The sequence below is a fragment of the Cannabis sativa genome, chromosome 1, assembly GCF_029168945.1.
Source record: "Cannabis sativa cultivar Pink pepper isolate KNU-18-1 chromosome 1, ASM2916894v1, whole genome shotgun sequence".
NCBI classification, from domain to species: Eukaryota; Viridiplantae; Streptophyta; class Magnoliopsida; order Rosales; family Cannabaceae; genus Cannabis; species Cannabis sativa.
Window position 1 is genome coordinate 36,095,305 of NC_083601.1, and position 25,135 is coordinate 36,120,439.

The window sequence follows — 25,135 nt, forward strand, 5'->3', positions numbered from 1 at the left end:
ATGTGTATAAATAAAATGTGTAATTATCTCTGTTGGCGCTATTAAGTATCCTAAAAGGTTTTAGGAGGTGGTGGACATTAATAGTACTCAATAATAATGCTATACAATCTTGTATTCACCCATGATTTTTTTTTTTTGAGAAATTAAGTAAGTTTATCTCAATTAATTTTAAGTTGTACAAATTTATTAACCGGATGAAAAATTCTATAAATATCTCACATATAAAATCACTAATAATATACAAATATGATATGTATATGATTACTGAATTACACATAGCTAGATTAATTAATGCTTAAAAGAAATTTTTTAAATAATATTAATTATAAAACTTTTATACCTATATATACGAGGGAGATTTCAATTAATATGAATGTAAAATATATAGTTGAAATTTTAATGTAATAAATAATATAAAAATTATTAATTAATTATAAAGTGTATTTAACACTTTAAAATATCTAATAACAATATTATAAAGAGAATTTATCAATATTGAAAAAAAAGAAAATTTGTATCAATAAGCAAGTCATCACATGATTATATATCAGGGCATAATGATCACTCAAATAACGTGTACAAATTTTTTCCCTTCTATATGAATTAGCTGCAGCAATATCATATATAAAAATCGATATTTAATTTTTCTTCTTTAGGTATAACAACAGTCATTATTTATCTAGTTTTACCGTAAGATAACGTAAAAGAATAGTAAGTAATAAAACGACATTTTCCTGCAACACGTGATACATTCCCTGGTAAATGTAAAACGTAGTATTGATGTAATATTGACAAATGATCGATCATCACCAGAACATATATATACATGGCAATTGTCAACTAGTAAAACATTTCTATCTATGTAAAAAAAATCATTTTATTAATTATTGTACCTTAATTTGTTCCAAATAAAATGCCGACTCTATATAATTGCATTTTGAGATCATTATTAAATTAAAATATGTAGATATTAAATGCTTTGGGCTCTTAATTTGGGTGAGTGGGTGGGGTTAGACCATTTCCAATAGAAGATGTAAAAATTATGCTATATTTAACATAAAAGTAGTTTTGTGGTAAATTTACACTAAATTTTAGCTTTATGCACAATTATAAAATTTTGATTCAAAATTTAATATATAATTAGTGTTTTATTAAAAAAAATAAAATTTAATAACTTTATAATTAATTTTATTATTATTTTAATATGTTAGATAATAAAAAATTAATATAAATGTTTCATAATTTAATGTGATAGTTAAATATACTAATAAATTAATAGAAATGATATAAATGTAAATGAAAAAGTAGTGCATTTATTGTGGTGTAAATTTTATGTACTAAATTTACATAATTTTTTGGCACACCATTGAAACACACTTTTTGTTCAATGAGCTATATTTTAGTTTTTCACCACTTATTTACATCTTCATTGGAGATGATCTTAGGGTGCTACTTTTGCTATTAGGATTCATCAATGAGCTATATTCGAGTCATTTTTGGATTGATATAGTTAACTTATTATTTATTTTTTATTTTTGAAGAATTAATTTGTTTATTAAACGAATCAATATTAAATTAACATACTAAACTCCAAAATAACATGATCTATTAGAAAGTATACACACTTATATCGATTTAGGATAATTGCGACATAAATACTTAATATTTTGAGTTTGTAAATGACATAAATCCAATATTTTTTTAACAGTGTTGACCGATATTTTTGACAACCAATTATTAGATTTTAGAGTTGTATGAAGTAATTAATAGACGTTAGAAGAGAAGATTTTTTACGTAGATGAGACATTAATAAACCTTAATTCACGAGTCAATGTATTAATGAGAGTATTTAATATAGAGAGTTTTCCGACCGATCCCCTTTCTTTACATCATTTGGATATTTATAGGCTAATAATAGTGATAAAAGGTCACTATTATCGTGTTTGTATGCACCATGCTTTGCACAATTTTCTAAATCTGATTTTAGGGCTGATGGCCTATTTTTATGATAGATTTTGGCTGTCTATAGGCGTTTGGTGGGAGTTGATTTTGACTCATCTCTTATTTATGACTTGATGACTCATTTATGCAGCATCGATCGATTGACGTATGAGGTCTTATGAAATCGTGGAATGATGGGTTTAAACCCTCAAACATGTCTGTCAGCATAAGTTGTCATATACTTTTTCTCATATCGCATTAAATGTGTATACATTATTTTAATCCTCAAACAATGTGTTATACTTTGCCAATCTTTCATTACCCTCCTCCGGGTCAATTCCATCCGCGGAGAGGAAAAGGACAAGGATATCATCATCCAGCCAAATTATCCTGGAGATGAATAATCTATCATTAGTTCTTTGGAACAACAAACTCCGGGAGTGATATAGCAATGGATTCCAGTGGCGTGGGCTCCATGACCACGTATTTTTAGAGAAATCCTAGGAAACAAGCAGCATAAGTACTACATGTTCTTAAAACTATAATTTTCATTCAATTTGGTCAACACGGACTCCATTTTGAATTTATTAAAAGAAGAGTTGGAAAGCAACTCATACTACATGTTTTTGTCTAGATCAAATGATTTAGAGTCTGTGGCTTACTAAGACACTAGTAATAACAGTCTTTAGACTCTACTTACTAACTAAATTGGACAGAAATTACACTTTTATAAATATTAAGTACGTATTTAAGCTGCTAAAAGTGTGTTTATGCCCCTTACAAACTAAAAAAATTAAGTATTTATAATATATTTATCTACCCTATTTGTTGTCTATATTGGTTTAATTAAATAGATTATAAATATATTAATTAATTAACCTATAAATGTGTCAATGATTATAAATAATATTATCTTAGGTTGATGGATAGGTGCGGCTTTGGGCGTAGACGAGTTAGGCTTGTGTTTAGAGTTCTCCTAGCTAGCTTAGGAATATTAATTTTTTTTTTTATTTTTAAAAATACTATTTTTTTTATTAATTTTAAATAATACCTTAATTTTATCGAAATAAAAATCTAAAAATATTTCTTTTTCTTATGACTTACTAAATTTTAAAGTACGCTTTCTTGATGGATTAATAAAATTAAATATAATAAGTCAACCACTTGAGTTTAACTTTTGAATTTTGATACAATTGATAAATTGGTTAGATTTAAGTTTTTCATCAATATTGTAATAGTGAAATATTGCTATTACACGCTTTATTAAATATTATGGTAAATTATAAGTGTTTAATAATTTTTTTTTTTGCATTATTTATTAATTTAAAATGTGCAAGACTCAATATTTAACACCCTAATAGTTGATCTTGTAATACGTAACTCTACGTACGTAAATTTAGCTCAAAAAGTACATATGTATAATGTTGTGAAGCTGACATGATAAATTACAATAAAATAATATAAAATAAAGGGCGAAGAGTGGGATGGAGAGTGGTGTACGTGGTATGTACTTATAAGCCACGTGTTTCATGTAAAAGACTTGGATCACACCTGCCTTATTTTGCAGAATGTTTTTAACATTTTCATGTATTGACGGTGATGTACTCCTCCAACATTTTCTCCTTTTCTTAATAAATTTTGTTTGTATGAAAACGAAAGAAATAAACTCATATATAATATACATATTTATGTGCAAGGTTTTTTTTCTCCTCTAGCTTCTTTTCAGTTTACCAGTTTAAGCAAGAGCAATAAATGTAATGAAAGGCCATATATATATATATATATGCGAGAATCACGTTTGGTAACTAATTAATTTGTTGAACATATATATATATGATAGAATTGTTTGAGTGTTTAATTTGGTCCCTACTTTCTCAACAACGGAATAATGACAAACCCAAATTACTATGTATATATATGTCTGTATTTATATAAATATATATTGAACAAAGACTTCGTTAAATTACCAAAAGTATCGGTATTCTTCGCTTATATCAGTTTGCTGGAAACTTCGTTTTTTATTTGCACCCAAGTATAGCTAGGAGAACAAACTTAATTCTGATTCGAACAATACAATCCCAATACCTAACCCCCAATAGAGTAAATAAATAAATAATTAAGCAGATAAGTTTCAAGATTGGAAAATATGGATGAGAACTTTACTTTATAACAAAATAATAATATGATCTATTTTTCCTTTTCCAAAAAAAAAAATATTACACTCCTAACTTTAATAAAGACACCCTATTTTTTAAAAAACAATTAATTACATATTTATCATTATGTGAAAAGATTAAAACATACAATTTTAATCATATTTTTATTTATAAATACACCCAAATTATAAATGAATTGATTCTTCATGAGCACTGTCAAAATCTCAAACTTCAGAATTAATGATATTGAAATTTATCAAGGAGTTCGTAGAGTTATTGAGCTATATTATAGAAGATTATCTGTATATGAGATCAACAAACTATTTATATATTGAACAACAAACTAGAATCTCTTGACTTAAGAAATTCCTTTGTCTTCTTTTTCTTCTTCCATTTTTTATTTTTTGTTTAGGAACTTCTTCCTCTTTTATTATTACTTTCTCTTTTGTTAATGACTAAAAAATTTGAAGTAAATATTTACAAGAATTTATTGACATTAAAAGTACCTTTTCATTATTTTTATCTCGACAAAAAAATAATTAATCAGAAAAACCTTAATTATTGGTTGGAACCCAACCCAAGGCAGTTTTCTTCATTTCTAAATCATTACAAAGTCTTGCGAAAAAATACACATTTTAAAATTACTATGAATGAGAGTTTATAATATGCAATTAAAATGTTCATGTTGATGAAATGAAATATATGAGCATTTTTATAGATGTTTAAAAATGTTGAATAAATGGTATCTCATATATAGTATATTAAATCAATCTAATTGTCACACATCAATTAATTTAAATATTTTAAGGAAAAAAATTGTCTATATGATTAATGGTGTCTAAGAATAATAGTTAGTTAAATTGTCACACTTAGATTAATTTTAATACATTAATCAAAACACCAATTTCTAACATATATATGATCATAATTCAAAAATGTTGGGGTGTAGTATATATTTAAACTAAGACCCCATTTTAGTAATAGGATGGGGTGTATTTATAAAAAGTAATTAATAGTTTAAAAATAACGTGGGATATATATATATATTTTATAATGGAGTGTATTTATATATTTTTGATATACTTTTTTTTATCAATCAAATCATGAAAAATAAGAGTTAGTTCCGGTTTATTATCTTCAATTGCAGACAACACCCATATTTTGTTAAATTACATATATTATTCTAAAATATTAACTTTTATTTTCTCTTTCACATCCGTATAAAATTTTAACACAATTTTTTTAAAAAATTACTCTAACAGTAAGGAACTCGAGAAATTATCTACTATGGTCTCACATACGACTTTTTGATTAAATTTTATAATTTTTTATATTCTTTCAAAAATTTAATCGGTAATAAAGTAATTTTTTTGAAAAAAATTAAATAATGCCACAGTCATTGTTTATTTTAAATAATTATGTTCATTAAATTAATTTGAAATGTTGACCAAAATATACATGTGTCAAAGATCTGGACAATTTTATTGGAGATGCTTATTAACTGTTCTTTTTTCAATAAGAATTAGATTAATTTGTTATATATAAATTTTACCAAGTATAATATATAACTATTTGAGTGTTTTTGCCTAAAAAAAAACATTGTTATATCTCAAGATAACAACTATCCTATTTTGACCTATCAAATATAATATAATTAATTAACCTCTTCATAAAGATAACGTGACATGTAATTAATTAAAACTAATTAGTTTCATTTAATTAATTAAATTTAGTGACATAATTATTATTAACAGTGAATTACTCAAGATCAAGAACACTATTCCATATACTAAATCTTCTACGGCCATGAAGAAGAGAGTACATGATGGCCACATATAATAAAACACGTATATATATATATTTGTATTTTTGAATACACGACTAAGAAATTATATATATATATCTCTTAGTTATCCTATTATTTAGCTTTTTTAGAGTATCATTATCTATCATGTTAGTGTTACATATATCTATCACGCGTCAACACTGACCTAACAAATCAAAATATATATACTACTCATTTATAGTTAATATGTTATTTTTTAATAAGGAAAAAAAATAGAAAAAGAAAAATTGACTTGATGAAAGGCGCGTCGTCTTATTATACTATGTGGCAAACAAATGACTTTAGAATATCAGAATTTTAATGACTTTTCTTACTTTGATTCACATTAAACAAGGCTGATCCCATTACTCACATAACATATCTGCATGTTCTATAAATACCGTACTCTCTCCAAACACTTCATTCATCCATCCAAACTCTAAAATAATATATCTTTCCTTTTTTATATAAACATATATTCTCATACTCAATCCACCCCAAATTAAAACAACGCTACATATACTTTCATATAATTCAATAGCTACGTACCACCCACACAAACAGTAAAAAAATATGATGAGTTTAGGAAGTGAGAAGCGTCAAGTAAGTCTGTCAAAAATTGCGACCAACGATGGACATGGTGAGAATACACCATATTTCGATGGTTGGAAGGCTTACGACAAAGACCCTTTCCATCCTGCCAAAAATCCCGGAGGTGTTATCCAAATGGGTCTCGCAGAAAATCAGGTATTTATTTATGTATATATATATATATATATATTAACTAACTCTTCATTCCTGCAACTAATTTTATTTAATTTGTAACGTGGAAAATGTAAATGATCTCTCTCTCAGCTTTGCTTCGACTTGATTCAAGCGTGGATTAGGAACAATCCAAAAGCCTCTATATGCACAGCTGAAGGGGTTCACGATTTCAAGCACGTAGCTATCTTTCAAGATTATCATGGTTTCTCAGAGTTCAGAAAGGTATATATCTATATCTATATATATATTATAATTAAAACCTGGGGAAATAAAGATTGATAATGAATGTTGAACTGTTTTATTATTTTTTGTGACGATAAATCATGGCATTTTATATATATTCATCATGAGTCTCTCTCTATATATTATTATGAATTCAGGCAATTGCTAAGTTCATGTCAAAGGTGAGAGGTTGTCGGGTTACATTCGACCCGGACAGAATAGTGATGGGCGGAGGAGCCACCGGAGCTAATGAACTCGTCATTTTCTGTCTTGCCGACCCGGGCGACGCTTTTCTCGTTCCTTCGCCTTATTACCCAGCGTACGGACCACTCTGTTTCTTTATAATATATTAATTAGTATATTATCTGTGTGCTCTTCTAAATACGTATTTAAATTTAACTACTAAAAAGGAAGGAATTTTTTTTATTATTAATAATAATAAAAGAAAAAAAAGAAGTTAGACCTAAAGGAAAAATCTTTGTTTTTGGAATTTGGTAAAAACCTAAATTTCTGACATTCTGATTATACTAGTTATAAGTTTTAGCAATCTTCTGTCTGAGTTTGACAAAGTATGCACGTGTAGGAATATTAGTCAAGAAAACTAAATCAAATATTAAAATATATTAAAACATGTACATATATGGACTTCAATATGTGTATTAATGTATTATAATTTTTTATTTAGGAGTACTAATGAGTTATTATATATGTATGACTTTCGGTTATTTACGATGACCAACCCACCTTAAAAATTGGTCAGCAAATCCCAACAAATAGTCAAAGTTCAAAACCATTCGTGAAGTTGCCATTAGACAGAATATTTGTATGTATTTATTATGTTTGGACAAATCCCAAAACTCATTTTTTATTAACTTTGTTCATTCTGTTTCGGGGTCCACCAACTTTTATTAAAGACACATTACTTTCTTAAAACGTCACCACTGAAATCATAATTAACTAGTTGATAAAATAAAGATTTAATTTATCACTCTTCAAATAAAAATATAGTCAGCGTACGTAATGATTGTGACGACAAAATGAAACTTCCTTCGCTAATAAGCATATTAATTAATAAATTTCTATATATTCTTAATTAGATATACATGTTAATTATTTTCCATATAAATATAATTTTATAATTTCCACGTACTAATGAGATCGTGACCATATTTGCAATCAAAATTACAGTTTTGTCCGTGATTTGGGATGGCGAACCGGAGTGAAAATAATTCCAGTCCCTTGCGAGAGCTCCAACAATTTCAAAATAACCAAACAAGCCCTCGAAGCAGCATACGAGAAAGCCCAAAACGACGGCGTTAATGTGAAAGGACTACTCATAACCAACCCATCAAACCCACTTGGAACGACAATCGACAGAGCTACACTCAAAAGCCTGGTCACATTCGTAAACGACAACAACATTCACTTAGTCTGCGACGAGATCTATGCAGCCACAGTTTTCAGCTCACCCGAATACGTCAGCGTTTCGGAGGTCATTCAAGAGATGGGAAACGACAAAGTTAACAAAGACCTAATTCATGTCGTTTACTCACTCTCTAAGGACATGGGTCTTCCGGGGTTCCGAGTAGGGATTGTTTACTCCTACAACGACGCTGTCGTAAGCTGTGCAAGAAAGATGTCCAGTTTCGGATTGGTGTCGTCGCAGACTCAGCACATGCTGGCTGCGATGTTGTCGGACGAAGATTTCGTGTCCAAATTCCTGGCCGAAAGCTCGAAGAGGCTGGCCAAGAGGCACGCTCACTTCACCAAAGGGTTAAAGAAAGTAGGCATATCATGTCTAAAGGGAAATGCTGGACTCTTCTTCTGGATGGACTTGAGACATCTTCTCAACGAGCCATCTTTCGAAGCCGAGATGGCGCTATGGCGCTGGATCGTCTATGACATCAAGCTCAACGTCTCCCCTGGATCTTCCTTCCATTGCCCCGAACCAGGATGGTTCAGGGTTTGCTTTGCGAACATGGAAGACGCAACCGTAGACATTGCTCTCCAAAGGATTCACTCTTTCGTTGGTAAAAAGGAGGTAGTTGAGGATCTTGAAGATGATCAGTCAATCATGACAACAACCACCACAACCACGACTACAACAACCACAACAACAACTACCACAACAACGAAAAGGAGCGCTTGGCGTAATTCTAACCTGAGTCTTAGCTTTAATAAGTCAAAGAGATATCATGATGATGCCGCAAGTGGTTTTATGTCTCCTCATCATATGATGTCTCCTCATTCTCCAATGCCTCATTCGCCACTTGTTCGTGCTCGAAATTAAAATATAATAATCTTGATTTGGAAATAATTATTATTACTAATAATAAGGAGTAGTAGTAGTGATGGATCTGTCCGTACGTGGTTTCGAACGACATAATAAAAGGTGTCGTTTTCAGTCTTTTAATTGACCGTACCACGGAGAAGTAGGCGATCGTATAATATTAAAAATAAGGTTTGCTAATGGTATAGCTGGCTAGCTAGTGTAACAGGATATGTTGAATAATTTTTAGCTGTAACTATGTATATGGCTAGATGTCGTTTTTTCTCCCAAATTGTTTGGAGCCCGTACTAATTTGGGGTTTTTTTATTAGTTGGGAGGGTCGAAAAGTATACGTACGTGTCTAATCAATGTGTGTGCAAGTATTTCAAGATTGGATTTGATTGTAACTGATATTTGCTTGGTTGTATCTGCTTATTATGTATGCAATATTCATTATACTGTCGTTTTTATGTGGTAAAATCGATTATACATTGTGATTGAATTTGGAGTACCCCCACCCCACGCAGCTAGCCCTTATTTACTGCAAGTTTTTGTTATTATTATACGAGCACGTGTTCGTTTTAATATCATTTTTGTTTTTGTCCACAAACGTTTTAATCAACTTTCTATTCTAATAATTACTTAATACCCTAATCAATGCGGCTGCTTAAATGTTGAGTGATTATAAGTTGTTTCACAAAATTTAATGGCAACTGTTTGGATAAATATTTACTGTTTTAATATATATATTGCGGAAGAAAACGAATTAATTAGAATGTAAAATTAACTGAATAAAATTTCTCTAATGAGTTAAAGTTGTTAGACATTTATATGTATAATATAAAATATATGTATGTGTATATAACATGCGGAATGAATAAACATATACATTATATGAATATAAGGATCGAAATACCTCCAGCCATTGATTCTTTGAGCATTAATCCCACATAAGCTTGATCTGCAAAAGAAACCGATTGATGTGGGTAATCGGGCTTCCTCGCTCTCTCAACTCTCTTTAGATGGATTTTGCTGTTATGAACAGAATGAGTGAGGAGCTCGGGGACCGAGACCCTATATTTATAGGTGAGATACTCCATCAGTATCTGTGCCACATTAATTGTCAGAATATTTTGACAATTAATTCAGGAAATCAAATCAGGTAATGAATATAGAAATCTGACCATATATAGAATATTACATAATTGATTTTGTCCAGATTCAATGAATATAAAATATTCATTTATCAGAAAATCAATTATTTATTTATTTCCTTAAATAGAAATATATTTCCCAATATAGAAATATTCTTATATTCTCCCACTTGGTCAGTATTTAAACTAAAACATTCAAACCCAAACGTTCCTCATTATATAATAAACATACGAATCATAGCGACATGTCCTCATTATAAGTCGAGTATTATCTTCCATGTATTACGATATATTTATTATATAACAATGTACTTTATGTGGCAATGTACTTAAGTGAATAAACCCTAACCCTTATGTTTATTCAGGTCCTCTTACGATAACTTTCTCAAATGAAATTAAGGTGCACATAAATATGAGAAAATATCGAAATTAGAGTTTCAATGAATAATTTTTGGTTGTACAAATATAAAAATTGCATATAGGTTAACTGAATCCCACATTTACTTTATGATCCTTGAATTTGTGTTGCGGCATGCCTTTAGTCAAGGATATGCGATTACCCAATTCAGTTTGCGTGATTAATGACCACTTATCACGCCTTTTTTATGGCTAAATACTTAATGTCGATATGCTAGCTTCGACCAATACTCTTATAGTTATTAGCCATAAATAGTGTAGCTGAATTTATCGCAAAATTTTCTTAATGGCCTAATGAAACTGTACTTCTGAACTCTAGGCCTACTATGAAACTCTATAATACATCATACGAGATGTATCCTCAAAACAATAAATGAATCTGACTTCTATAGTGGAAATAACAATCAAGATTCTCTACAATATAACTTACTGGTAATCTTAAGGACGTAATAAAATATTGATTTACGTGAATAAATACAACCAGTGAAGTATGTTAGAATCTAATTGGTTAACTATATTTCCAGATGGTCAATTCATCTTAAAATATGCATGAATATAATTTTTAGTATCTTAAAGATACCTCATCACTTTGTATGAAAAATAAAGTGGTCTTAACTTTAGTTATTCTGATACTACTTAACGATCCTGAAACAAATGTAATGCAAAGTCTTATTCAAACTCTTAGGCATACATTAGGCTTCTAAAATAGAAGCAAATGAATGTTCTTAATTTATTCTCACTTCAGATCATTTTTCTGATGCTGGTTCGAGTTGAATTTATCACACTTTAAAGATAAAAGTTATATCTGATGAATAATACATAATTTTATTTAATCAGAGATGCTGTGGCTACTCTCTAATTAATTAAAATTATATATGTTATTTATATGCATTATCTCAAAATAATAATTTGAGATATGAATTATTTCAACTTATATAGAAAACTTTTATCATCATTTGCAAGTAACATATTGTCTACGTATAAAACAAATATTACTCCCACTAACCTTCTGGTATATAATTATTTTCATAATTCTCTTTTCAAACCTAAAGGAAAAGATGATATAATACCAATTTGTGAGATGTTTGTTTTAATCTATAAGTAGACACTTTAAGCTTGCATATGTTCACCACTTATTAGAGGAAAATCTTTATGGCAGTCTATATACCTTCTCCTCTAGTTCACTGTTTGGAATTGATTGATGAATTAAAACAAGCAACAAATGCCAAGGTCTATAATAGAATCTTTTATAAAAACAAGTGAGAATGTAAATCTCATTTATTACTGATTCTTATTTCAAAATGAACTTCTTAGCAATGAATATTCTTTTATATCTTTATGTTTCTCAATGTTGCCTAATGAATATTATTGGTGAAAAAACTTATGCTTAATTAATGTTCTCCACCCCATTAGGTAACTTTACTAAAGATAAACTTTATTGCTCTTTAAGATATTCATTTCTTCATTCATGGCATGTTGTACTACAACTTCAATTCTTTATCATTTTATAATTTAATTTGTGTCTCAAATTAATATTGTAGTTGAACTCTTATTGTACAAAATGTAATCACTAGAAAACATTGATCTTATTGTTCTAATAAGTCATCTTAAGGATGGACCAACAAACTCTTAAAAGAGCAAATGGTTCAATATGCATGTTATTTTAGAAATTATAAGCAATTACTAAATAACATAACTTATTAGAATTTTATCAATGACTTGTAGACTATTAATGATTAGTTATGAATTCTCAATAACCATTAACCTTAAGGGTTGTTGTACTAAATCATAATTAATCTAATACTTGAGGTGGAAGTTTGAGAAAATATGAATGATCTTTCTCGGAAACTAGGTTCCTAGATTGATCACTCCCACTGATCAAGTCAATTCTTAATTCCACAATTCTAGTGTTGTGAGATGGATAATAAAATATGTAACCCTTAAATCTTATAGCTTTTCAAATGAAATATGCTCATTTATGGTTTAGGGCCCAGATCTTTTCTTTGATAATTGTACTCTAACTATATATGGGTATTTATAAAATGTGTACATGTCATTAAGTCGGTTTTCAACCTTATCACAACTCAAAATATGTTTGAGAAACAACTTTGGTTAGAACACGATTCGATATGTACACCCCATTGTTGAGTATCAATAGACAAAGATTTAGGAAAGATTGGAGTTTGCTATGTAGGCTCCACCCCATGTCCAAAAAATACTTAGTTTCTTAAATCTGTTACACACTATAATTTGGGTGTACCAAGCATATGTATCGAGCAATGAACCCATGCTTTTAAAGAAACTTTACAAATACACTGGGAGTTTATCCATACTCACGAATTTTGATGTAGTATTCTCCATTTTATATTTGATCTCACTATCTTAATATGCAAAATGCACCATTTCTCTACTTAAGATTTAAATGTCTTTGAAACATATAAATCCATACTTTTGTAGAAAAATTATTTATGTGAGTAATCGTTAAAAAAGAGATGCAAAATTTGAGTCCATGTCTTCAAAATTAATTGACTTGTATGATTTCTAATATGATAGAATTCTAGTATGCACCGATTTTGACTTGTTGGAATACATATTCTTGATGAAATTCACACAAGTTCTAAATAAAGTTAGTAAAATCAAGTGTAATGAAGATCCCCACCATTTACTAACATTTATTCTATTTATGGAGATATGTTCCATAATTTTTGGTGCTATAATGTAGAAGAATTCTTATTAATAACACATTTCTTATTGTCAGATTGAACTTGCATATCTTTATGAGTGACATCATTTGTAGTAAAGACCTCTAAATGTGTCTAAATCAAGTTTCAATAGAATCTTGGAACATAAAGATCTTTGCCAATTTTAAAACAAAGTCACTACTATATTGCTTGTTCCTTAAACTTCTAAATGTGAGAAGTTATCTTGTACGTGGATAAGATTTGCTCACGATTCTATCGACTTTCTTAGGTTTATTTGTAAACCTTGCAAGAAATTATGAATGTGGAATAACAATCTAAAATAATCCACTATGTGTTAATAATCACATTAACTATATTAGAATGAATTCATACACAATAAATTAAAATTTATTGGTGATAATAAAGTGTGATTTATTTTTCTTAATTATACAGTAAAAACTGTATATGCTAGATGAAATTATCAGAATAAATTTTGAAAATTTCTACTGTTATGGAAGAAATTTTCTACTAGTATGGAAGAAATTTATGAATAGTGATGTAATAAAATTACATATATAGTTTTGAGGTTTAAATGAATCATGTTTTTACCAATGAATAAACATGCTTAAATATGAAATCTTATTAAACAAAAATTGCCTGTGGGCTAAATTTTTAATTTAATAAGATTAGATTTAGATGTAGATTATGATAGATTTACACAATTTATGAAAAACTTAAAGTTTAATATTTCTATCTCAATGAAAGGTATGAAACACTTAATTATTTATAAATGTTTCAAAATTTTATACTTTATGATAAATTATTAAATTAAATCTACATAATTTCCTGTGGCATAAATTAAGAGAATTTAATTTAACATATTAATCATGTGAATATAATAAAATCCCTGTAGGGTAAGATTATTATGTTCACATAATTCATGTCCATTATGTGATCTTAATCCACTTAATATATATAATTTTATATAATTAAGGATGCTGTGGCTACTCCCTAATTATTTAAAATTATGTGGTTCACTAGACACCAAAGTATAAACTGAAGATTAAAATTTTACTAAATCCAAAATTGCCTGTGGGCTAAATTTTAAATTTAATAAAATTAGATGAACTTTATGATAGATTTAATTAAACAATTAGTTTTGGAAAATGAAGATTTATTATCTATCTTTAATTAAATTTGTGATAACACTATTAAATTAAATCCCCATAACTCCCTGTGGGGTAAATTAAGAGAATTTAATTTAACATATTATCCTAATTAATTATACAAATATAATAAAATCCCTGTGGGGTAAAATTATTATACCTATATAATTAATTACAAGTTATGTCCATTAAGGTGAATTTTAATTAATATATAATTTTATACAAATAAGGATGTTGTGGCTACTCCCTAATTATATAAAATTATATTTTCACTTTGACATTAGGTATTGGGCTCTACCTAAAAGTAATTTCGTTATTAACATAGTAGACAATCACTGAGATTAATGCTCCTAGTGTGGTCGTCCGAAGATCATTAAAAACCGTTCTAGATATGAGCATTTGTCCCAAGTTCATGTTTTCTTATGTCAAACCATGAAATTACTTACATTTTATTCATATTTTATTCATTTTAGGAAGTTTTATGAATATTTTATGAATAATTTTATGAAGTTTTATGAAACTTAATGTGCTATATAAAATATTCAACCTATCTTAATGTTTGAATATTTCTAAATATATCTAGCACTATAAAAGGAATTTATGTATAGCATTTAAATCATGCAAATCTAAATTAATTGCATTAAACATAAATTTGCCAAATAAATACAAATTAATACAATTATTGTATGATAATAAATTAAATGCTTAATTCCATAATATATAATTAATTATGCATTTATGACCATATAATATCTTAAATATTTATACTAATAATTAATTTGTATAAATAAGGTAATTATACAAATTAGTACAATTAATTATATGGAATGAATTAAATGCAAAATTAAAGACTATACTTAATGGCAGATTTTTCAAATTTTATTAATTTAAACAATAAATTACATAAATTTGGTAATAAATAATTAAATGCACAATTATACAAATTGCACAATTATTACATGCCTAAATAAATCATGTAATTAATTACCATATTAAAATAAATTTCCATTTTTAGTTTATACTAAATAACATATTAATTCTAAATATATGTATTAAATTAAAAATGGAAATTAATGAATGTAATTTATTGACTAAATTAACAATAGGAGAATAATTTATATTTCCAAATAAATAAAAAATATATATAAAAAAAAATCGAAATTTTTTCCCTCTTTTTTTTTTTTTTGAAAAATACACTGCCATAAACGACATGATAAAATTTCCTTAAACTTCCAAAAATCATGAAATCAATTCCAAATGAATCTAAATGCAAAAATTAAGACATTCATATAGATTTTATGCATCGAAAATACATAAAACAAAGACTTTAAAAATCACCAAAATTTTCTGAAAAATAATTTTGAGATTTCTTTGTTTTTTCAAAGTGGATTTTCATGCTTAGAACAATCTATATTAATATATGAATGTATTAATACATATACAATATATATAAATATATATACAATATATATACAGAAAAATAAAAATACTGTATGTATATATATAAACATGAAATGTATATATGTATATATTTGTATATAGCATTTAGATATATAAATAATATATATATATACAACATATATACGTAATGAAATGAAGAAAATATATATATATATGTATATGAATATATATATATATGAACTGAATGAATAAACAAGTATATATGTATGAAAATATATATGTATATATAATTGGGATTGAATGAATATGAATATATAAATATATACACAAACGAAAATAAATATATATATCAACACTGAATTAAATATATATATATATATATAAACACTGTATATACGAGTATATATATATATATGAAACTCAAACTAAAATCAAGGCAGAGATAAAAACCGCTCTGATACCAACTGTTAGACATTTATATGTATAATATAAAATATATGTATGTGTATATAACATGCGGAATGAATAAACATATACATTATATGAATATAAGGATCGAAATACCTCCAGCCATTGATTCTTTGAGCATTAATCCCACATAAGCTTGATCTGCAAAAGAAACCGATTGATGTGGGTAATCGGGCTTCCTCGCTCTCTCAACTCTCTTTAGATGGATTTTGCTGTTATGAACAGAATGAGTGAGGAGCTCGGGGACCGAGACCCTATATTTATAGGTGAGATACTCCATCAGTATCTGTGCCACATTAATTGTCAGAATATTTTGACAATTAATTCAGGAAATCAAATCAGGTAATGAATATAGAAATCTGACCATATATAGAATATTACATAATTGATTTTGTCCAGATTCAATGAATATAAAATATTCATTTATCAGAAAATCAATTATTTATTTATTTACTTAAATAGAAATATATTTCCCAATATAGAAATATTCTTATAAAAGTCTGTTCAAATCGTGTAAGACAATGTACTATTAACTATGACGGATCCGCACATAAAACAACATGCAGGTTGGTGATCTGCTCCTATATATCACACCAATTAACAAGCTATATATACACTCTAGTTTGATAAGATATATGTTTGGAACAGCCCACAAGATCAAGGAGTTGATCCATATAAATTACTTAGATCTGATTTTATTCTTCTAAGACTGAGTTGGGCTCATTTATTACTGATATATAGAATAGAACATCAACATACTAATCAAATCAAATTTTATTTATGGAAACTTACCAAAAAATACTAGAATTTAAATTAATTTTTACAAAATTACAGTCATATGAAATTTATTTAAAAATATTGTATTTTTATAAAATAATAGTAAAACACAAAATAGAACAAATAAAAACAACAGTAGAAGACAGTACGTATCGCAGCGTGAATGGTGGCGTCTCCTATCTCTAACACAAAGTGTGCATGTAACCCTAAGATCAGGAGCATATATCTAGAGTCAAGAGCGTTTTTAATCATGTTCTCATATTTTTTCACAAAGCTTGTCTAAGCCAAAATGATACAGCTATTTTTCAGGTTTCAAAAACATATTAAACCATCAAATTTAGATTCATTTTTGGGACTTTGCAACATAAATTCTTATCTTTAAAACTTAATTATTGTTTCAGCCGAGTCAGAGGGGAGCGAGGTCCGGTAGGGGAATTTAAAATGCTAGGATTTTTCTTTTGTATGTTTATTTATTTATTATTATTATTTTTTTTGTATTATGAAAATTCAATTCAATGCTATGTTTGTGTACGTACAAAAGTTCTTACTGTCTAGAAATTTATTAGTTTCTCTCCTTGACCGCCTGAGATTTTTTCTTGTGGTTATATAGATAGATTCAAGAATTTCAATTTTTGAGAAGTATATCATGAAAATCTAATAAAAATCCCCACATGGGTTTTTCGAATTTTCATTGTCTGATTTTGTCATTAAAAATCATTTTTTTTTTCATTGAATTCCTGCTAAACTTTTTCGTCGTCGTTTTCTTTTTTTTATTATTACGATATCCATGTTTCTTTGTGGGAGTAACATCAATCCTAGAAATAGGAAATACTTATAATCTACAACTCCCATGTGAATAATGTGAAAAGTTACAGTTTTAGAGTATACCCGCACTAAGCATATATATTTACTTTTTCTTTTAGTTCAAGATAATTGAAAGAAATAGGAAAAAATATGTGAAAGGTCCACTTTATTACTTTGTGAGGAGTGTTTCTCTTTTAGATCTTTGATAATAAATTTCATTTTATTCAGTTGTTTTCACGTACCAATAAATACTACAGCTAATATTTTATAACTGGATTAATTAAGCTAGACTTTCATTATTTACAAAGTGCAATGCAATTGAATAAATTTCACTTCTTTATTTTCCTAGATTAATTTGCTTTACTTGTATTTATTCTTTATTTATTTTAAAATGTATACAGAAAATACATGAGATAAAAAATGGAGGTATTTCTTTCTTTTGAAGCTGGTCATATATATTGAAGTACTTTTTTACCAACTTAGTACTCTTGCAAATTATGACTCTTTTATTTTCCAACTCATTGCAAAGCTTTAAATGGATACTACATGCTGTAGTATTTTTAATCACATTTTAATCAAGTAATAATTGTCTCATAGATATGCACTCTCTGTAATAATTAGTAACCTCCCCTTGATAGAACATACCCAATTTTACTGTGGTAAACACAAATAGAGTCATGATTAATTACTTTTTTGTACAAGAAAAGATGTTGTCCATGGGAGTATAGCAACGCTAAGCTATATCATTAGATTTTATTGTGCTTTATTGAGATCTTTGAGACTTTTTTTTTGTATTATTTATTTACTTTTATATAAAATTATTCTAAAATTTGATAATGCATGTGGAAAAAATTGCATAAACAATTGTAATTTTTCCTTACTTATTTTTTAACTTCATTTTATACCCAACGCAATAGGTGAAAAAAAAAATATTTCATCAATTTATGTGTCATTTTATAACCGATGGTATGATTTTTGATTTTGCGTCATTAATTTTCAAACCGACACAGAAGATATAAAAGAAAAATGTATATTTTGTGACAGATTTCAAATGAAGATAATTGTTTTTTGCGTCATTTGAAAAACGACACTAATAAAAAACTTTTTGCGATTATGGAATATATGTCAATTTTTTAAACCGATTGATGCAAATTCTATAAATGACAATTAGAAACCGACTAAAATTGTACTTTTTGTACGTAGTAGTATAAGGTTACATTTGGCAAATGCATAAAAATAATCTTTCCAATATCATTTTTGTTTGTTTTTCAAATAAGGCGCCCCTTGTTCTAAAATTTTATTTAAAGTTCTAAATGTAAAAGTGTGACTAAAATTTTTATCCCACTTTTAATTTTTTTTAAATGTAAAAACTGGGATAAAAATTCTCGTTTGTTGTAGTGCTATATCATCATTTTTCTTTCAACCTTTTAGTTAATTTTTGTACTCGAAAACACATTTTGAAATATTTTTTTTTAATTTTTATTTTTTTAACGATATTCGTTATAGTACCAATATTAAGTTTGTACATTTTTTAAAAAATTATGAATAAGACGTTTTCTTATAAAGAGATGCTAATAAAGCTATTTATAGTATTTTCTTTTAAAAAACACTACTTAAATTTGCAGTATCAACAACAAAGTAATAATTTGTGATATTCCAATTCGATATACTTTTACAAAAAACTTCAAACATATATTTGGATACTATAAATTATTTGAAAATATTTGGATACAAAAATTACATTATAACTATCTATAATAATGAATATCATATTAAAAAAAATAAAAAAATATTTTGCCACGTGGTATAAAAAGTTTAAATTAGCAGTCATCTATTTATTAAATTAAATATACTTAATTACAATTATGTTTACCTTTCCAAAAAAAAAAAATATTACAAATATGTTTGACACCTATAATATACAAATATGTTTTTTTTTTTTTTTTGAGAAAAAATACAAATATGTTTTTTTTTTTGAGAAAAAATACAAATATGTTTGACACCTATAATATATGTGCCCTTTCACATTAATCCGTTATTAATACAAACATCTGTACGATCTAAAGCGCCACAAGTGCATGACACGTAAGCAATTGTGTCTAGCTTTTCTTATGTGTAGCTTAGTTTATTTATTTTAGAGGCTTAGAGAATGTTGATTAAATTTTTTAAATATTAGTAAGAAATGATAAAGAAAAAAATTGAGTTGAGTGTGGTTGCTAATGTACGTAACAGTATTAAGTATTATATTATATTGTACATACATGTCATTCTGGCGCGTGGTATATATATTCTTCTATATTGTAAATATCGTCAATAGTACTTTAGTTGGTGTGCATAATGCATGTAATAAGAATCAATTTGAAAAACTACTGTGAATACATGTGCATGTTGGTAGTTACATGACTATAATTGTGTACATGACATTTAATTAGATCTATCCATCTCCATGAATTATAATTATAAGAAAAATTAGTTATATATATATTTTTGACAAAAGTTATATATATATATATTAAATTGACATCACATGAGAAAAAGCCAAATTAGAAATATTATATGTGGCCTTTAATTTAATGGGAACTATATACATCTATCAAAATAATTAAAATATAAACTACATATGCGTATAATAAAAACACGTATAAGTTTGCTTTCGGTGGAGAGAAGTGGGTGCGAATAAGATGAGAGTACTAACTTGAGAAATGCTAAAAGATATTATTGGTATATATTAATTTTTGTGGGGTTTTTTTTTTGTTTTTATATTTTAAAATAGTTTTTTTTTTTTTTTTTTTTTTTTTTACATTTTTCCGGAATTCTACATAGAAATTCCTATTGCTACTAGCGCTGTAACTTAAATTAGAACAAAAAATCGTACAGAAAACCCTATTGCAACTAGTGCTGCAACCACTTTAGAAACCCAAACCGTAAATTTAAAAAAAAAAAAGTTTAAAAAATAATATGTAGGGTAATTCCCCAATTTTTTTTTTTTTGTGTGTCATATCGCTATTAGTATAATTAAGTATCGTTTCTCATATAACTTAAGATAATAATTTTAATAAGAGAAATGTTAAAAGACACTGATAGTACTTTTACGTATTAATATATTGTTATTTGGTACAATTAATTATCAGATCAATATAATTTAATATAATAACGTGTTTAAAGAGTATTTACTAATCAATTATAAAATGATATATTTAAAAAGTACTACACACTAATCATACTTAATAAAAATTTTCTTTTAATAAATACCATTAACTAATTTTAATTGTCATTTCTAGGCACACTAGTTCCCAATAATATATAATGATGCAACAAAGAATAATACATTGATATAATTGTACAGCATGGCATTCCGCGTGCCTAATATATAAATCGTCACAGTGACTCAGCTTCAGAAAAGTCTGACTCATTTTTGGCCCAAATATGTTACCTTTGATGTTGATACATTAATATATTTCTTCTAATTAATTCCATTTAATATATAAAAGACTTTCGACCATTCATTAACGACTAGAATTATATATTAGTACTGTCCATGAATTAATCTTATAAATGCATGGTCCAACTTCAGTCAATATGTACGTATTATATACCGACAGAATTGCCATATAAATTTTTATTATTAACTTTTTTTTTTGAGAAAATAATTTTTATTATTAACTTGTATTGTCGTTCTTCTATTATTTTATTTTAATGTTCGTTATATATGATCAAATTTATCATATGGTGTTGCTCATGTACAGCGTCCTGTAAATCAGTGTGGAATGTGCCATTTCATTTAAAAAAGAATGCCGCCACAGATTGACAAACAGATACACTTTTTATTTGGCATTGTATATAAATAGAATATTAATTAAAAAGAATTCTCACAATATATATATACTTATTGTTTAATTATGCAAATCAATTATCATTTGCTGCAATAATAATGCGGTATGGGTATGTGATCATATGTGACTAGTATACCATTATAGTGTACAACTGTCTAATTAATAATAATATTAATGATTAATCTATAATTTAATTAACTTCGACACATTTAATTTATTATTTGAATTAATGGAACTGGGTCGTTGTTATAAACGTCACAAATTTTGTGCTAAACTAGTGGTGGTGGTGGGTGGCACGTGCCAGCCTGAACATCTAGCTTATTGTTATTTGTTTGGTTGGATTGGAGGAATATATAATAACGTAATTCTCAAGTAAATTTTTGGCTCAGTATATCTGCCTAGCTATATAAATGACCCACCACACCACTGTATGTATGTGACACTATAAATTGATTAATCAAATTGGTCGTGTATGCTTAATACATTATTTTTGTCATATAGCTGCACACAAACAAACAGACCATTATTAATCAATTAATAATTATAACTCTGGCGAAGGAGCAATAATCAATTTATACAATTAAAATGCATGTTATATGTTTAGATTTTTTTTTTAAGTGATTTATTTGATATGTACGTACTAATATATGATTTCTTATGAATGAATTATTAATTTCTTCCAAACAAAATAAAAATAAATAACAAATACAATTAATAATGATGATTGTTTTTTTCTTTTTATATATATGGAATAATGATAATTGTTTGTTACACACAAATTAAAGAAAAAGAAAGAAAGAAATTAAACGTACGTACGACTTTATTACAATTAATACAAAGTGAAGAACTTTTAGTCACATACGTATGTCGTCAAAGTGTAGTCACTACTCGACAGGGCCTAGTCAGTCCAGGAATTTTTTTTTTAAATAAAAACTTATTAAAAACTTTTAGTTATTTTACTTTCATTTTTTATAATAAGAAAAAAAGAAAAGAAAAGAGAGAGATCATGAAAAGCTTGAATTTAATGTATTTGAGTATGTCTTACTCGATTGAGATATATAGTTTGTTAGGTAATTTTGTCACGTATTATAGTAACGAAGTGTAAGATGGAGTATAATTTTATTTTATTTTTCCCTTTAAATAAAAATAATATAAATTTCTAAGAGGATAAGATCTATTTATTGACCAAATTTGTTTTATAAAGTTTATATATATTATATACAGTATAATTTTTTTTAAAATAATTGGGGATATAGTAATTGCTTGTACGTATTTTCCACACGAGGGAAGAAAAAGCTATAGAGATGGACTTGGTTAGACTTTTAAATTTATATATACCTGTGACTTTATTAAAGTACGTACTTATATATAAAGTTAGTTTCTTCTAAGGGCTTCTTTGGTATTTGATCATCATCATCAAAACTCTACAAGTGTAATATCCGAGTATGCATCCATTCGAAGTAAAATAATTATGAGCAAATGACAAATTTTACGATCGAGTACAAAGTGGATATAGTACTAATTATTAGTAGTAAATTTTATGAGACTAATGGATTATTATTTTCTGTGGATCAAGTTGGCCAACTACTAATTAACATCCTTTTCTATTTGTTGCATGTTCATATATAAGATTAATTAAAAACATGGGGCTCTAGTTATCTCAAAGATCTGCATGTTTTATAAATATATAATTCTAATTAATTTGGAATAGTATGATACAATATTTATTATATATAACATAGATTTTCAATAATAAATAATAATTAAAAGAAAATTTTAAATACGTGGCAAGGAATATAGAGTAATTCTCCTAACTTATCTTTTTGAACTATTGATCGTGTGTTGAATTTCTAGGATCCTGTATTTCTTACTTTGTGTTAAAATAAAATAAAAAAAATTAAACCTCATGCTCAATGAAGTTATGTGTTTGGTTGAATAATAAAATATATTGGTCAAAGAAAATATGAAATTGTTGATTTTTTTTTTTCCTTTTATTTTTCTTAAAAATGATTACATTTGATGAAATAAGAAATGAAAATGAGAATCTTATTTTTCATTATTTAATACTTTATTACCAATTTTACTCAAGGTCGTCCTCAATCTCATCTAAAAATAAAAACTAAAAAGTATATAATAATAGCAAGTTTACCCACAATACACAATTTGCTAAATGAAATCATAAAGTGTGATTATCTTTAAGCTTCAAATAAGACAAGATTTGCATCGATCTAGGTGTACATGGTTATATATACATCTTGTTTTTTCTTTTGTTGATTTCTTTTGCTTGTTTTGATATATGGTGTAAGCATTCGTTTATATAGAGAACATTTTATATGTATTTTATTCTGGCTGGCTGCTGAATCTTGCATAATTAAATGAAAGAATATATATGTATGGAAGGGAACATGCCCTTTATATATAAAAATGTGGCAAACAATAGCTATCACATGCATCATTACATATTAAATAAAAGCACTAATATATATAAATCAACATTAATGATGAAGCAGCTTAATGTGAATTTATATTAACTCCCATCAACTTTAAAAGCGAAATTTATGAAAATGATAATATGGGAATCTTATATACTCTATAAAACAAAATTATAGAATTCGATGACATAAATAATTGCTTTAATTGTACACCAAAGAAATAGGGGCCAAAAATGAAAAGTAGAGATGCCCAAGTCACATATAAACTTGAGGAGAAGAAGATATAGCTTGGAAAGGATTCATAAATATTCAAATAAGCCATGATTCTCAAACAGAAAATTCCATCAGCAAAATTGTTTAATCCATCCAAAATTTAAAAATAAGAAAAAAAGAAAGAAAAAGATAATAAAAATGATTACTACACCGACCATTGAATTTCATGGTCCCATTGCTTGTGTTAATAAAGACACAGACAACTCAATAAGACCCACAAATCTTCAAAGGACGGCTATGACTTATGAGCCTTCGATTTCGTATACAACATGAGCACTTAATTTATATAAAGCATATATAACTCCATATCAGAAAAGGAAAGCATACATATTAATTTTATATGTCCCACCACGACCTCTATCACTGTGAAACTATACATCACTTTACTAGATTTAGGCCCCACAACACAAATAGAAGCATCCCATTCTTCTACTTCCTCTTAATTTTTTCATTTTCCTTTAATTAGTATTTTGTATCATTCTTAAGAATTAATAATATGAGTTAAACACATCTACATGAATCCAGACAATTATATTCTCTGAAACCAAAAA

General features: G+C 27.1%; 1 protein-coding gene across 1 annotated transcript; it reads left to right on the top strand.

The window, feature by feature from the left end:
- Window positions 1–6,285: 6,285 nt before the first annotated feature.
- Window positions 6,286–9,669, top strand: LOC115704849 (1-aminocyclopropane-1-carboxylate synthase). Its single transcript, XM_030632061.2, has 4 exons — window positions 6,286–6,669; window positions 6,778–6,909; window positions 7,068–7,228; window positions 8,098–9,669. Exons 1-4 carry the CDS (start codon window positions 6,496–6,498, stop codon window positions 9,197–9,199), a joined length of 1,569 nt encoding a protein of 522 aa, XP_030487921.2. The 5' UTR covers window positions 6,286–6,495; the 3' UTR covers window positions 9,200–9,669.
- The last annotated feature ends 15,466 nt before the right edge of the window (window positions 9,670–25,135 follow it).

What these genes read in the sequence shown, in the direction of transcription:
- LOC115704849 (XM_030632061.2), top strand. Translation starts at nt 6,496, where the DNA reads ATGATGAGTTTAGGAAGTGAGAAGCGTCAAGTAAGTCTGTCAAAAATT. An exon ending in GTTTCTCAGAGTTCAGAAAG is followed by an intron (nt 6,910 to 7,067) that starts GTATATATCTAT and finishes TTATGAATTCAG; the next exon opens with GCAATTGCTAAGTTCATGTC. An exon ending in CCTTCGCCTTATTACCCAGC is followed by an intron (nt 7,229 to 8,097) that starts GTACGGACCACT and finishes TCAAAATTACAG; the next exon opens with TTTTGTCCGTGATTTGGGAT.